The sequence below is a fragment of the Temnothorax curvispinosus genome, unplaced genomic scaffold (assembly GCF_003070985.1).
Source record: "Temnothorax curvispinosus isolate PA1 unplaced genomic scaffold, ASM307098v1 QBEX01017109.1, whole genome shotgun sequence".
Classification (NCBI taxonomy): domain Eukaryota; kingdom Metazoa; phylum Arthropoda; class Insecta; order Hymenoptera; family Formicidae; genus Temnothorax; species Temnothorax curvispinosus.
In genome coordinates, this window is record NW_020226889.1 from 1 (window position 1) to 17,571 (window position 17,571).

The 17,571-nt window shown below is 36.8% G+C and overlaps 1 protein-coding gene across 1 annotated transcript; it reads left to right on the forward strand.

Annotated features, from left to right (window-relative positions):
* Nucleotides 1–7,125: 7,125 nt before the first annotated feature.
* LOC112467253 (dihydropyrimidinase) lies at nt 7,126–17,566 on the forward strand (the record flags this gene model as incomplete). The annotated part of the gene is made up of 9 exons (XM_025035789.1): nt 7,126–7,220; nt 7,763–8,075; nt 9,243–9,422; nt 9,957–10,070; nt 10,628–10,860; nt 12,942–13,278; nt 13,406–13,561; nt 13,769–14,039; nt 14,245–17,566. Coding segments are annotated over 9 exons (1,779 nt in total), but the record flags the coding sequence as incomplete, so codon positions are not given.
* Nucleotides 17,567–17,571: the final 5 nt, after the last annotated feature.

Consider the following 17,571-nt stretch of genomic DNA (forward strand, 5'->3'; position numbering starts at 1 on the left):
TTTTTTAATTTGATCGCCAGCACCTCATCTACGAGAAATACGGGGTGCTGACAATTCTGATCGTTTTCTTCAGAGTTCTCGGCAGTTCTCACATAGTTCCGAGCATTTAAATACGTTTTGACAAGAGTTCCAAAGAACTCTTCCTGATACCTGACAATGAGAATGAAACGTGACTGTGTAACAGACTCCGATATACATATGTATATGTAGATTTTAGCATCTCGTCTTTAATCAGTACTTGCTAGTTAACACCAATTAAAAGCAGAAAGCTCTCATCCTCTTTCTCACCGCGTCTGCAAACGGAACACGCGCCGTACCGTTAGGGTTAGATTCAAGCGTGTTATCTTTCAAGCGCTAACTGTATTTAACTTAACAATCGCAACGTTGTTTATTAGAATTAGATGAAATAATAACGCGTTTTTTTTCGTTTTAAGACTTTCCACATTTCTTCTATAATTTATATATATCGTAAAAAAATCTCGAAAATCCATCGTATCTTTTTCTTCCGCAATTACTTGCGGATTCTATCGAGAGAGGATAGAAAGCGCGTAATATGCATCGATACACACTTTCCTCGACTATACACGTACTGACGTACAATGGATAGATGATTTCGATGGGAAAACTTGAACAGAAAAGTAATTTCGGTAAATTTATATTCGACAAATTGTTGTCGGGTATAAAAACATGTATATTTATATTTATATTAAATATTATATAGCTAGAGGACAGAAAAAGATTTGATTGAAAGAAATAATGTGTTAGGAATATCGTGGGGAAAAGTAAACGTCGCAAAAGCTCAAGCTCACTTGTTATGTGCCTAAGATTTGTAATATAATATAATATAATATAACATAACGGAAAATGTAACAGGAAAAATCATACGGTACTGGGACGTGAAGGCCGGCCGGCGCGGCACTCTGCGGCTGCGACAGCCGACTGCCTGCGTCGGCGGCGGCGGTCGGCCTGCGAATCAATAGTTCGTCGACTCGACTCGTCGACCCAATGTCCAAGAACTGCCGATATCCTCTTTAGCATACGTTTTGTGACATCGGCTTTCAGACTCCAGAGAGAGCCGATGTTATTCAAGCACTAATCCACGAATACGTGTTTCGGATAACGACGATTTTCTCTCGCGAGAGAATAAAAATTAATCGCAGGACGCAGATATCTCCGGCGCGCGCGACGCTCCCACGCTCTTTTCGACGGAGAGAAACGCGAGAATCCCTGACGAGATCAAAATGTCGTTGATCGTTGACACCGTGCCGTCCTTCTTCGATCATTCGATAACCTTTTTCATCTGTACAATTTCACTAGTGGAACGAGAGTACGCGGGGGGGATAAACAAAGGCGCGGTTCGACGCGTAACGACGCGTGACGACTGACGACGCGTGAGGCGTGAGAGATCGCGAAAGATGTACATGGAAGACGTGTAATTAATGGAAACTGACCTGGTTTTATTCGCGTCCTCGCGCGTTGTGTTACGTTTATAATTGTGTACACTGTACGCGTTTATAATTCATTTCAACAGAGAATACGTTATTTTTATCGTCGCTAATTAACCAATACGTGGTGACGTATCCTTGCCGTTTCAATTATAATTGAATTTAATAAGTTATTAAATCTAGACTATTTATTCCATCGTAAAATAGCTCTTATTATAATAATCTTTTTACCGAGCATTGTAAGAAACCAACAGCTTAGCGGTTTGCCAAGTTCTCCTGATGTAATCGTCAGACAAAGCAAACTGAAAGATTTTTATTCGATCGTTCAATTAATTAGAGTAACAATAATTAACTTTGTAAACTATCTACTATTTCGTCACTGTGTGTTTGTAGGAATTTATAATAAATTTATAAACTATGCTATTTAGTCTATAAGTAACTTGAATTTCACGTTTAAACGTTTAATGTTGTCATTTGATTCCCAGCGCGAGAGGTAACATTCTATTATTTTCATATAACTCATCAACAACATACGTCCTATTGTGTTTGTGATCCAAGTCGATCTTGATCGAATGTAAAGTTGTATACCATTATGTTCCAACTCTTTTTCTGAACAGGACGTCTAACACTTTTCGACACTTACCCAATAGCTCGGAATTCCATCACGTATTACACGTTATTACAATGTCGTTATTCTAAAAATATGGTGCTGGCTGTGCAGAGACGGTCAATTGACGTGTGACGATAGATTATCGTCATATCAACGATCGACTAGATCACTAGATTAAGAGATCGACACATATGGCTCTCGAAGCATGTCGCGCTACTATTATCCTCGACAATTTTTGTTAGCTACTTATCTCGCTCTGCTTCCTCTTCTATTCGCCGCGGTCCATCTATTTTTGGAGTTTTATTTCGAGTTATTGTTGGTCAAAGCGTCAAAGCGTCAAAGCGATCTCACGCAAAATCCCCTCTTACCGGACAATGTACATCATCGGCCATTGCGTTTTCACGATGATGCGGTATCGTGTTAAATTTGACTAGACCGCTAACAATAAGTCGGTCAATCGAAACACGCGTTGCCAGCACCAATTCTGATTGTGAATTGTGAAACGTAAACGCGATAGAGTCGGATAGAGGAAGCCAGGTGTGACTTGTGTTGGCCGTTTCCGGTGCACCGCGTATTTACGAATGTAGAGTAGACCGACCGGCGCGGCACGCGGTGGATCGTTCGCGACCCCGTTCGCATCAAGTATAAAGCTATAATAATAATAAAGCCTATAGGAGTTATGCAAGATCGATATACTAACAATAGCATTGCAGTCTTCTTAACACATGTCAATTAAGAAAGAATCAATGCGTGTGTAGAATGCCATGCAAATAAAGTTATTAATTTTTCATTAATAGGATGTGGGCAACCTTGGACAATATTTTGTGTAGGATTCAGACAATTCAATGCCAGTCTTGTACGCGGTGAATCTTCTCGCGCGAATGTGAAACAGGGTAAAACGCGATTAAATGCGATCTTGCGGGTATATGGTCCAAGGACGCCTTCGTCGCGACGACGATGTTATTTCAAAGAGATCTCTCGTAAATTTTGTGCGCGGTGCGTGTGTTGTGTGTGTGTGTGAAGCTGGCATATCATTTCGTTGAAAATCGTTAATTATTGAAAGTTCTTTATTTTCAATAGTTCTATAGTTTCTGATAGAGTAAACAAATAATTCTGGCCATTAAAGCCGAAAAACGCGTCAGTACAAACTGAGACGCTGTACTCGCACGCAGCGTCTCACTTTGTCCTGCGAAACTTTCCGGTACAGTATTTGTTAGATTTTAAAAGATCTGTAGTTCTTTTATCTGGTTATAAAGCCAGAACTCTAAATAATTAATGATTTTCAACGAAATAATACGCCATCAGTTTCACACACACTTTTATACGCAGTCATGAATTAGATGTTTGCAGTGTTCGCACGTCCACGTACAGCATCTCTCATTAAGAACGAGACGCAATTACTTAATAGGCGCCGATCGTATGATAAATAATTGACAAGAAGCAGTTTGCATGTCTTGCGTAACTATAATATTGAGTCTTTCAAGCGCAGATTAATTTGCATATATTTGCATATGTATATATTTGTCAAATACTGCATGACTACTGTGTGCATTTGGAAGAAATAAAAAACGATCCCAAACGAGTCCAGTTTTCATGAGAAGTGCTTAAGGGCCACTTCGACCAAGCTCCGATTAACTTAATCATTGATTAGTCATTTGTCAATCTGTTTCATGAGCAAATGCGATTGGTCATTTCCAATGGACTAATCAACGATTAAATTAATCGGAGCTTGGTCGAAGTGGCCCTAAATGTACAATATTATTATTTTTATCCTATTTCATAATTTTTCGTGAAATTTCAGTATTATTTTACTTTGCTAGGAATATACATTTCTAAACCACATTTACCATATTCAGTGATAATGATATATAGTGACACGAATCGTCTTTTAAAGATAGAAAAAAGTTTGTTAATTATGTGTGTCTTTGGTTAAAAAATTTTCAACTATTTAATAATCTTTTTGAATACGAGACATTAAATCCATCAGGTGATTGCGCAATGCTTAAAGTTATTTGGCTGTGTGTCGTCCGCTAATATTTAAGTACCGAGTCAACCTGGATTCCGATATCCTGCGAGAGTTTCATTAGTCGCTTGGGATTACCGGTTCAGACGTAGAGGGTATCTTTTGTTTCTTATAAAGATGAAAGGTAAAAAATACTTCAGCACATTTTCCTTATTTTTTTTACGCCAGATGCCAGAGCTTTTTCGCGTGATTTTTCGCTAAATTGAGCTAAATTCTAACTGATCATCCTGCGTGTACTTATATCTGAAAAGTCAACGCGTCACAACATTACCTTCAATTAAATTAAATTAAATTAAATGAGCGGTATAAATTAGAGGCGAGTTGCAGCGAGTTTTTGCAACTCACCCCGCTCCCGCTTCTTAGCTTCTTCCTTGTTGATAAAGGAAGCGACAGGCCGCATAAATATTGCAACCGAGCGGTAACGGAGATTCGCTGGGAGACCGACCGATCTATCTCATCTATCTACGTTCTCGCGCCTAGCCGGCTTAGCACCGAAAGTCTAAAAGCGGAATCCACGTTTGATACTTGACGAGAGACCTTGAGAGATGAAAAGAGAAAGAGAGTGGCACGTTCTGACACGCCAAATTGCCGCTCGCGATCTAATCGCGAAGAGATATTCGCGATAAGGGATTTTCGCTTACAACCGCGTCGATTCGTGCCGGCGAATTCGAGACGTATAGACGTATAAAGACAGGAAGTGTCGGGGACTATTGATTTTAACCAGGGCCCCTGCCCTGGTCTGGCTTAACACGCAACTCGTATTTTGTCTCGTATTAGCTTCGCTTTTACACAGCGACGTGCTTTGTATATAGTAAACAATAACTTGTATATTGTATACAAAATATTTTTATGAGAAAGATCTGTACTGTGTGTTAAGTTGAAAAATTAATTGTATCTAATTAGAGTTATATTCTCTATTTTATCATATATTTCATGTCTTTTTACATGAGGATATAAAGGTTTATGCTAATTGAGTTCAGAACTAGTTTCTTTGCGCTACTAATTTAATACAATTTATTAATTTTAAAATTATATGATATGATATTTTTACCGGATTACATTAGAATTAGATGGAAAAGATGTAAAAAATGGCGAGATGTTTATTTTTTGGATCAAAATCTGCAATAGTGATACATGAATAATTTTATCTACTATATAATTAACAATTCGCGATAGAAAGAGAAAGAGAGAGAAAGAGAGATTAAAAATGGAAAAATAAATTTGTTTATCGCGTAATTTATCGACTTACGAGTGTCGAGAGAATTAAGTCTTAGATACTGATACTTCGTTTTAAGAGTTAATGGGATTTTATTGCTCTCGAGGCACTCCCGCAAAGATTTCACTTAAAAAAATTACACGGTGCCGTATACGTGACGTATCTTAAGAGCATGCTCGTCGAAAATACTCACGCGCCGATTTCTAACACATGAAACGCATATGTTCTCGGCCGTTGCTAATACTACACTTCCAAGATGACAAGGTCTCCGCCCACGTAAAAATACGTCTGCCGATGATCTCTCGACACATAAAATTCCAAGGTCGAGCATCCGCGTTTCTACATTTCTCACAAAGCTTCTCCTACACGTACCCTACGCCCTACGCCTACCGCTACACTTCTGTTCTATATTTAAATTTACATATTTACTGTTGCACCGATTCTATTGAACGTCTGCAATCGATATACCGAATGTCCTAGATCTTAGATCCTAGATCCATCAAAAAGTATATTAGTCTGTTTGTATATCGAATTATCTTTTGACGCAAAACAATACGGAATCGATTTCTTAATCGGTGACGTGGAAGCGTCAGTGCAATGGAAACGCAGCTAAAGTTCACCCAAGATCGAAAGGATCTCGTGAAGCTCGCCCGGAAGAACTCGTTGCCAATATGACTATATAGTTATGACTAGTCCCATGGGGCGCAAAGAGGTCTAGAGTCTAGACTAGCTGGCGTGGGTGGCAACAGCCAGGAATTGCTTTTTTCCCCCTGACGCCCTGTCGTCTTCATTCCCATCGTCCAATCGTCCCTTCTCCGGGAGCTAGGCGCTAGGTCTTTATATTCTCTTCGCACGCACGAGGGCGAAAAGCACGAAAGCCCTTTAAAAGGACGCTCTCGTCCATGCACCCACCCTGCCATGCACATCATGCAACCTGCGGACCCTGCGGTGTATCAGTGCATATACGCAATGTCGGCTCTCTTCTTTTTCGCACGTTGTTCCTCCAAGAAGATAAGGATCGTACACGCGGTACGGTACGATATTACGTTAATAATAAAACAAAGGATGCAACTGAAAGTTGCGTCATATTCTTTTTTATCTCATATACGCGTTGGTCATCGAGATCGTTGACATTAAATGGTAATTAAATCTTGAGTTTCAGTTTTTGTATTATACAAATAAAAAAATATATATATATATTGTATATATATAATTTATATGTAAGAAATGGAATACAAAAAGATATGATTTATTAATTTAATTTATCATTTAATATATTCATTCTCTGTATTTTATGGATGGCGTTTGCAAGCATTACATTAATTAAAATTTTCGTTTGTCAATTCAGTTGCATTTCGCTGCAAAAGTAAAGAGAAATTTTCTTTAAAAAGCACGAGATAACTGTTTGCTTATCGGATCATGCACATCGCGATCATGTACATGCTCTAAATCCGTATCGCGTACATTAGCGGAAGTGCGTGAACCGTCGCTCTCTTATACATCGCTGATTGATAATACCGTAGTGGCCCGGCGTAGTAGCTATATACTACATAGCGATGCGCGTGTATATTAATTGCGTATGCCGGATGTTGGAGTCCATCAGTCCATGTCCATGCACGCGTTGCGTACTAGTCGCCAAGTTGCGTTATATGCGTTATAGTCGCGTTATATCAAGGACGGTATTCGGGCGAGTCATGGACGCGAGTGGTGGACGAGGCTGAATCCGTTACGTTAAATCGTTAATCGTTCCTCGATTATTAAGCTCGTATGTTTAAAACTGTAAAATAAACTATATTCTTGTTAAACTAACGCAAATATTATTCTTTTCTAGAGCTCGCAGAATAGATTGCTAATTAAAAATGGCAAGGTCGTGAATGAGGATGGAGTAATCGACAGCGATGTCTATATCGAGGATGGCATCATCAGGTATGCAAATGCGAGATGCATTTTTATCATACGACGCACAATATTGATTTATACGAGTACATATTCCGCGTTTATATGTAACGTGTCGTTTGCGCGAAAAACACTTTTCGGCTTGTTAGAGGAAATTGTGAGGCGCGTATCCGCGCGTTTGTTTCTCAAAGGTAACGAGGCATTTTACTTGGCGATATGACGGTATGAGTATCATAGTATATTTTCAGCTCACGTGTCTAATCGCCACAAACGAAACGCGATTCGTCATCGCGGTAATTCTATCATGTAGAACTGAATGAGGTGGCTACAACAGCGAACACGTTTACGTTCGCTGTAATTTATCAAGCAAGCGCGACTGATCGTAACTGTTAGGTAATCGGTAGACCCGGTAGATCCAGTAGACTCCGTCCAAGTATCAATGTCATATGTAAATGCAATATAATGAGATTGATTTGACTAATCAAGCCGCACTTTAGTGTCGAAAGTCCCTCGAATTGATTGTGCAGAATGAAAAGATTATAGTTGACAAATATTGTCATTTCTGTTTGCAGGCAAATGGGCCGCAATCTCATTATTCCGGGTGGCACAAGAACCATCGATGCTCGTGGAAAATACGTAATGCCCGGTGGCATAGATCCGCACACCCATTTCGAGTTCGAATTTATGGGTACCAAGTCGGTAGATGACTTTTATCAGGGCACGAAAGCCGCTGTCGCTGGCGGTACCACGATGATCATCGATTTCGTGGTACCGCGAAAAGACGAGAGCCTCGTGGAGGCTTACGAGAGATACAGGCAGTCGGCGGATCAAAAAGTATGCTGCGATTATGCGCTGCACGTCGCCGTCACATCTTGGAGTCCAAAAGTAAATTTATTACGATATCTCATAGTTTTTTTTTTTTTTTATTTTTTTTTCCCTACATATTATAATAAATATATTGCAATCCGATTAAGTTTAGAATATAAATATCTAATTCAATCTGTTCTAATCAGTTTTCCTAGCTACTTATTAAGCCGACTTATAGCTTTCTAATTATTTTGAGATAAGTTGTTTCTGATCAACGTATAGCCTACTTTTACGACACGATGCGTCAATCAAGCACTCACTCTTGTAAATGCAATATAATGCTTACGTCAGGTCATCGTGCCATGTGCACTCTCTATTCTGCCTTTTTTACCCGGAACGAGATAATTGCAGCATTTAACACGAAATCTTTCTAAAAAAGAAAATTCATTTAGGTTTGACCTCTTTCTTTCCCCTATTTATCATATGCAAAATCGAAACTGCACAATTTATGACGTTTATACGTTAGTTATGCTTAATTATGTTAACGCGTTAATTATGTTAACTAGGCGCAATGACAATTGGCGTAACGACAATTTACGTAATTCCAGTGCAATGTAAATTACAGTGCCCACGGAATACATAACATTAATCCAATTCTACCTTTTGTAGTTTCCGCTCATTAAGATGGTCGTAATTCAGTTTATAGAAGTTTTAAACGAATTTATTAGATGTTAACACTTGATATTAATAATTCAATTCAATTACATCAATGGTCTTGATCAATCAATATTTATATAACTTGGTTTCTCTCTCTCGTCCAGATTATATTCTTATCCATGCTATATGGAGACGCAGATAGAGAATTTAACTAGAGTTAAACTCAATTCTATCGCTAGCTTGTTAGTCTTAGCGTGGTTTGAATCTCTTACGTTCACAGCTTCGATTACCGACATTCGAAGGATCAGTGCGATTCCAAACGTAGGAAAACCAACAAACTTGTTTCGTAAATTGGCGACTGTTGTGCAGATCTCGTAACCGGCTTATAACTACGATTGCCGATCACGCGACTGGAATACCGAGCGACGGCGGATGAGAAAACCATTCGCACGTGCTGCCTGAGGGCACGATGGAAGAGAGTGATTTGCCGTCGAGCCTCTTTATTTGCTGCCGTCAGTCGTACAATCGAAAGGAAGCCGCGTTCGCGATTCATTATTCATCGGTATTCATTGCCTCGTCTGTCTGCAGGTCAAAGAGGACATGGCAACGTTGGCGAAGGACCACGGCGTCGGTAGCTTCAAAATGTTTATGGCGTACCGAGATATGTTCATGCTCAGAGATCCGGAGCTGATCGAGACTTTCAAGGCGTGTAAAGAAATCGGCGCCGTTGCTATGGTGCATGCGGAGAACGGTGATCTTATCGCGGAGGTATACATATAAAATTATGATAACGCTAATGATAATACACATATTTATCTGAGATCAATTCTGCGTTTCATACATTTTGCTACTTTTCACTATTAATCCTCGTGATGTCCTTTGGAGATAATGAGATTTCATTTCAACATTTTCAGACTCCATAGTCCTTTTAAAGTTGTCTTTAATTCTTTATTTATAATTTAGTAAGTTATTTGTAATTTATATAAAAAGAACACATATGCGCGCGCACGCATTCAATATACACATTTAAATAAAATAAATAATAAATTTATATTTCACAAACTAGAAAATATACAAATATTTTTATATATAACTTTCAAACTTCTGCTCTTCAAATATTACAATCGACAACTAATCTAAAGTAACATAAAAAGAAAGCTAAGCCATAAAACCGCTATGTGACTTGAAAGTTACGTTGGATAACGGAGGCTCAAGATGTTGTTTGAATGTTGTTTGAAACAGGATTTTAATGCAAAATACAATTTACGAGCTCTCTCTCCTATCGTCATAAACTTGTTTTAGAATGCGAAGAAATTACTGGCCGCAGGAGTAACCGGCCCGGAAGGCCACGAGATGTCACGCCCCGAAGAGGTCGAAGCGGAGGCTGTGAACAGAGCGTGCGTTATCGCGAATCAGGTAAGCGGAACGCTTCGCAATAATGTCGTTGCTAAAACGTTGATATCTCTTAATCGGTCTCGTATATTCGTGTTTCGTTATCTGTTTTGATGTATACTTTATTTCATCCGAGCACGTAAGACTTTTTTACATTTCACCATTTTTTAAGTTGTATTACGGATGTACTTGGCACGCTACCCGTAGTGGTATTTAGTTCACGAACGATCATAAATTTCAGTAGATTAGAAACCAGAACGCTGCTTTTCGTGGCATGTGCCCAATGTCCGAAATTCTCAAATCGTGCCGAGATCAAGAAATATCTGTGTCACGCGGTAAAATGCGATAATAGCCTAAGAATATCTAAAAATGCCTACATTCTATTGTATTTTTCCTTTCTAAATCCTCGCCTTATTATCTTATATCTTTTTAATTTTTTTTTTTTTTTAATTTTATATTCTTAAATTTCCTCTTTATATATTTCTCCATCTTTTACTCTCTTTCTTTCTCCGGCAACTAAAAACGTATTTAGGCACTATCGCATCTATCGCCGTACTAGTATCAAAATTCTGCATGCTTAGGTCAATTGTCCGCTGTACGTAGTGCATGTGATGAGCCGTAGTGCCGCCGAGCAAGTGGAAGACGCGCGTAAACGCGGCGTTTGTGTCTTCGGTGAAACCTTGGCAGCTGCAATCGGCACGGATGGTACCAACTACTTACACAAATGCTGGAGACATGCCGCCGGTCACGTTATAAGTCCACCACTCAGACCAGATACGGACACGCCACGAGTACTCGTGAACATGTTAGCTAAGTGAGTCGAAACTATCGATGAATTTACAGAACGACTTTGACATCGAAGCGAGCTAGAACGTGAATCTATGAAACCATCTGTGTAGAATTGTAGAGATAATTAACACGCAAGCACAATTTGAGGATTCATCGTTAGCAAGTCGGATATGTGTATTACGAGCCAAAACTAGGTAGAGCCAATACAAACTGTTAGTTGTGAACAGCGATATTTACATAGAAGAGAATGCAATTATGTAACTAAAAAATCTCGGATCAAGTCGATTAGTCAAATAGATTTTTCTCTATCTTGTACGAGAATTCGAAAAACGTGGTTGTAGATATTGCTGAACATTTAATACTAAAAATTAATATTTTTGTATAAAAAATTTTTTTTTAATGTCAAACTGTGTGATAAAACACCCCAAAAGTTTCGAAAAAATTTGTTTTATTGGAGCCAAAAAAAAAAATTGCAAAAATTATGCTTTTTTTTAGCGTTCTAATTCAGGCTCTCCCCTTAAACATAGATCCGATTGCATTCTTAAATGAATCCCTTGCCAAGTATAGCATCTTGTCCGTAAGAATGTCGGAAAACACTTTCGTTTCGAGATCGATGTAATGGTTACGTATCAACGCACTTTCTACTTCTAAAAGGAATAACGCACGAGTGGTCTTTTCCTAAATAAATGAGTCAAGTACATTGAGAGAAAAGTTGGATTTGTAGAGAGTAGTGAAAAATCTCGGATGGAGAAACTCGATGTTTCTTCGCGATTTTACTGTTAATTATCTTTATTCTATCGACTATTCGATAGAATATTTTGAGAAAAATTGCGTTTCTCAAATAACATTGCAGCATGTACGTATATATTCGGCTCAAAGTATCGATTTTACCGAGTCTTGGGTCTACGCACACCATTGATTTTACTCCCTCCACATACTTTCTATCCCGCTTATTAGCGGAAATTGGTTGCAATTGCAGCAATAGTAATTCTAGTTATCCAGTTTCTATGTTATTCTATGTCTAGCTAGACGCTTGCGTGACATACGCGCAAATTGCACAATTATGCCGTCCTTTATTTGTCCGCTCGCATATTGAAATTTATATTTAATAGTTCCGTTGAAATCCGACCCGCATGCATATGAAAGTAGCCATCATTATTTTCGTTCTCTCTTTGCTCTTTTATTCTTATTATTCATTTGCCTGTTACGTGTACAATTATACATATGAAAATTTTATATAAAGGTTGATATAAAAATATGTTTTATTAGAAACTTTTTTAAAAGATAAATCTGAGCACAGCTGAAAAATATTTTATGGTTTTTTTATTTGTAAATTTTATATTTATAATATCAATACTTGGCATGACATACGTACGTTTGGAATTAAAAATATAATTTTACATACACCTACACATGTGTTTTATACATTTTATATTATAAATAAAAAAATTAATTGCTTTAATATTAATATATAAAGCTGATTCTTATATGTAAAATGAAAGGTAATAGTGATAATTTTAGTACTGGAGCATTTTGAAATTTTTATCGAAATTTCAGTATTTTTCTAATCGTAAATTGCTTTGTCTAGTATATAGACTAGTAGAGAGAACGTAGCAGTTATTTCAAAGAGAGAATAAAAATATCGACTTTAGGTGAATAGTCCGTTGTACATAACGGCGATTTCGAGCAAGTCGGCTGCCGATGTCGTGTCGGCGAAACGATCGGACGGTATCATCGTTTTCGGGGAAACCCTGACGAGCACCATCGGTATCGATGGTAGCGAGCAATACGGCAAAAACGTGGAAAGAGCAAGGCGTTTTATTACTAACCCTCCGTTGCGGCCTGACCCAACGACACCTGCCTATCTAACCGAACACCTGGCCCAGTAAGTAGAGTCTCCGATCTCTTTAGAATGGCTGGGTTGGTTTAAAGACTACCATTAAATGACTACTGTTCCTCAACTTTTAATCATTTGACGTTTGCTATTTAATTTCATATTATTAATTTCGATTACTTTAGCTTATTCGATGTCAAAGTAACCACTTAACTTTTGTTTTCTTTCAGAGAGTTCAATCTTCAGACGCACTAATATGACCATCTTTTCAGAGATAATCTTCAAGTTATCGGTAGCGACAATTGCACGTTCAGTACTGAGCAGAAGGCTCTGGGCAAAGATGATTTTACGAAGATTCCCAATGGCGTGAACGGTGTGGAGGACAGGATGGCAGTGCTCTGGGAGAAGGGTGTACACGCTGGCATAATGGATCCCATGCGATTCGTTGCGGTCACCAGCACGAACGCCGCCAAAATCTTCAACCTGTATCCCCGAAAAGGTGTTATAGCCGTCGGCTCGGACGCTGACATTGTCGTCTGGGATCCCAACAGGAAACGCACCATTTCCGCCGAGACCCATGTCCAGGCCGTTGACTTCAACATCTTCGAGGCAAGTTTGATTGAATCATCCGCTTTCAACGAGAAACGATAGTTGTAGTATTGCGCAGCACAGTATTGTGTGCGTTATATTTAGACAATTAGTGTAGTTTAATTATTTAATTAATGGTCGATTACAGGGTATGGAAGTGACTGGCGTACCTGAATACGTGATTGTCAGTGGACGCGTATGCGTGGACGAATGTGAGCTCAAAGCTGTTCATGGCTTCGGAAAATACGTAAACACGGATCCATTCGGCGCTTATGTGTACGACATGATAAATGACAAGGAAAAGGTATAACATACCGATTCTTTTTTTTTCTTTCTTTCCACTTCGCTCTCTGCCGCTATTTTTTACAGATGGGTTATTTTTAAATAATAATGTTAAAGTGATTATATTTTTTTAAATTACATTTGCAATTTTTAAAACTTGATCAGAATAAAATGAAACATTAATAAAAATTTTATTATTGAAATTTGACATTATATTGCAACTGCGTAGAGACCACGTGGAGTCGCACGAACCGAAGCGGAAGCGAAGAGACATGCCGAGGAAGACGCCGCGATTGCGAAGGCTAAGGAAGAAGCGAGAGTGGCTGCAGCCGCGGCTGCGGCACGAGCCAATCAAAACGGTTCGATTCACGATAGTCCAAAGATAAAATTGCGACCTAATACTTGTACTTTACCAGAATCCGCCGTGGTGACACCATCCACGAAGGGCCCAAGACTCGAAGGGCAGAGAAACCTACAAGATTCTACTTTCTCTATCAGCGGTGAGTCTTATTATAAATTATTTTTTGAGTCTTTAGACATACGTGGCATATATTTTCTGGTGGTCTCATACTAATAAAGGATAAGTCTAATTCTAATAAATTGTTTGAGCTTGATATCGTAAGCCAATTGTGGGAAATACATTAATTCTTATTCATTTGTTTTATTCTTCATATTGTGGGAATATAAGCGCGGTTTTTCTTACAGAGGATGTCGAAGAAGCACGCAGGGCATGCATTCGCGTAAATAATCCACCGGGCGGGCGCAGTGCGGGAGGCTTTTGGTAATTTTTACAAAAAGAAAAAACATCAAGCTTTATGTATAAGGATCACTTAATGCAAGAATTGAATGGGATTTTACTTCTCTTTTCCTTTCTCCTTTGTCATACTCCTTTCATCCGTCATAACACACGTACACACCCTTCTTCGTTTCAAAGAGTATCAATCCGCTTTCAGGTTTGCTATTCATTAAATATTACACGAATGTAAATCGTTTTCACATTGTATTCCTATCGGTTAAGGTCTGTTCCATCGAAGAAGGGGACGGAAGCCACTGGCCAATAGGTTGTACATACGTTCATACATATATTCATATTAATCATTCAACTTTCGCTTCATTATCGCTTCATCGATGCACTGTATCGTTGGCGTGCTTCAATTATCTTGGTTTATTTCCTGATTTCTAAATTATTTAGAAATTTTCTTTGATTTTTTTGACAACGTTATGTGTTAATAGATTTTCTTTAAAAGATCACTTTCATTATTATTACTTCAAGATTTATTTATTGTTGTACATAAAAGTGTACGTATAATTATATAATTTGTGTTATGTCATAAAATCACAAGATATGTATTTAACATCTGAGCGAAAAATACTATATTGGACGAAACATTTTTGAAACAAAGACTTTTATAATATGTAAAAAAGTTGATAATATTTTATGACTATATACATATATATTGTATTTTATAAAATTTATTTCTGTGCGTTCGGCAATTATATTCATTACGAACGAACTCTAAAAATCTCACTTATTGTTAGAAAAAAAACCATTTGTTATATATTATGAACTTCGGTATAGGAGATAAAATATTTGTTTTCTTATTTCCTTTCTTATTCTTATTGTATGATGATTTTTTTAATTTAAAAGAAAACCTTGTAATGATGATCAGGATGAGATTTCTTTATCTTGTGAATAAAATCAGGTGTGATATTAGTCACATTATTAATAAGACAGTTGCTTGTTTATTATCCATGATAAGGAGAATTCGTATTAGAAAACTGTTGTGGGGCTCAAAGAAACATAGAAAGACATAGTATTTTAAGTTACAACACTTGCATTGAGCCATCGATAAAAAGTTATGTTTATTTATGACGTGAAATGTGTTACATAAATATATTTATATATACATATATATATGGACTAGTTGCATCTTGTGGTGTAATTATATGTATGCTTGTATTTAATAGAGAAATCATTAGAATTTTATTTCAAATTTAATTTTAACAGCAATTAATATCTGTTGCGTGTATACGAAATATTTCTAAGTCAAGAGTAAAGACTTTCCATCAGTACAATTATTTTATCGTTAAAAGCTATAAGTTGAACGTGACATTATTTTGCATACTGGAGTTAAGAAACATATATGTTTATTTTGATCCAATTTATTTGTCTTATTTATTATCGCAACAATGCACATAAATGTTAATATTACTTTGCATTACTTTTACGAAATAAGAAAATATTTCAGTGTGTTCACACGTTTAATTAGATCGTTGAATGTATATATAAAAAAGTGCAGTTTTAGTTGAAGTTAATTTAAAAAAATACTGTTATAATTCTCTATATAACTCTATACAACTACTGTATCGCAGAAATTTATATGTGTTTTATTGGAGGTTTTCTAAATGAGGTTGAACAATGTTGCATTCTAAATCTGTTGCGATCAATTAATATTCGTCATTCGTTATCCATTACAATCAACATAAGTATATACAATCACTATAAGTCGTAACATAAGCGTGTAAGCCGAAAGAATCTTGTCATTCGTATTAATCACCTTTTTATGATCACGTTTTCGATAAATTTGTACTTGGTGTAAGATTCTAGAGGTAATACGCCAAAGGAAAGTAATTTTAGGTCGAATAATGATTTATACTTTGATAAATAATGAGAGTATCAATTATCAGTGAATCAAGATTTTCCGTTTAGCATGTAGATTTATGTAAATCCTATCGACAGAAGTTTATGGCATTGCTAATACCGATTCTCCGCATTCTCTGCGTCCGCGCGAGCGCATGATATAAATTATAAAAAACGACGCACAAACTTTTGTTCGCCCATATCATCACTGTAAGATTATTACGATAAGAGCAAAATAGGAAATCATGTTATATAAATGCATTCTCTAATTGTAAGAACTCTTTTCTTAATTTAAGAGACACTCATTCACAAAATCATACGTTCTCACAATAATACACATGTCGTTATTAATCATTTCACGTAACCCAAGTTATTCGACATTCCGATTTGTTAGACTCTAGCTCCTTTTATATCTAAAATATTGAACACTACTTTTCTCTACCAATTTAACTCTTTCTGATGATTTAATCACATATTATTAACACATGAAGTATATAATTGAAAATACCGTATCACTACTGAATTTTCTTTAATATAATAATGATAAGGAATGACAAGAATAATAAATCGTAATCACTTAATCGTCATCATTACGTAACAAGTGTTAATTGTGTAATCATTCATGTGTAAAAGAACAGTTAAGTCTTACGACTAAGAGCTTACGCAAGTCAAAATATGAAAGACCAAAGCAACGTTAGAAATCAAAAATTTTCTAATAGATTTTCTATCGAAATTCTGCCGACATTTCTATGCATCTCTGTACTAATGATAATCCAGTACGTTTATTTGAAATAGTAACAAGTTATATTCATATAACTTATGTAATAACTTTTCTAAAAGTTGCATCGACACAAAGTACTTTTGAGCAAAGTTTTTTATTTCTCAGTAAATTCAAAGTTGTTTTGAGAGAGACTGAATACCTTGAAAGAGATTTACACATTTAAAAAAAAAGTTATTTAATAACAGTTTTATTTTAAGTATTAGCACAGTGAAGGTAGCGAATTATAAGACAAATTATTGATTCATAAAGTATCTTACATAGCACAGAAATATTTTAACGCATTGTTATCAATTAAACTTCACAGAGAGTTATTATTATACACTTTGCACGTAACGCTGTTGATATTTTATGCCAGTGTCGAAGATTTTTATGTTATCGCTGTTGGATATCTACAGTGACATTTATTTATTTAAATGGCATATATAAAAGTGCTTTTAAGGACAAATAGCATATTACAATTATAAATGTGTTCACGTTATGTGACCTCGTGTCGAGTACTCGGAAAGAATGTATAGTTTATCGGCATAAATGACACATCTAGAGTATCCTATTTATGTCTGTTATGATGTATGTGATCGCTTTAAATAAATATAACACACGTAACATAGTC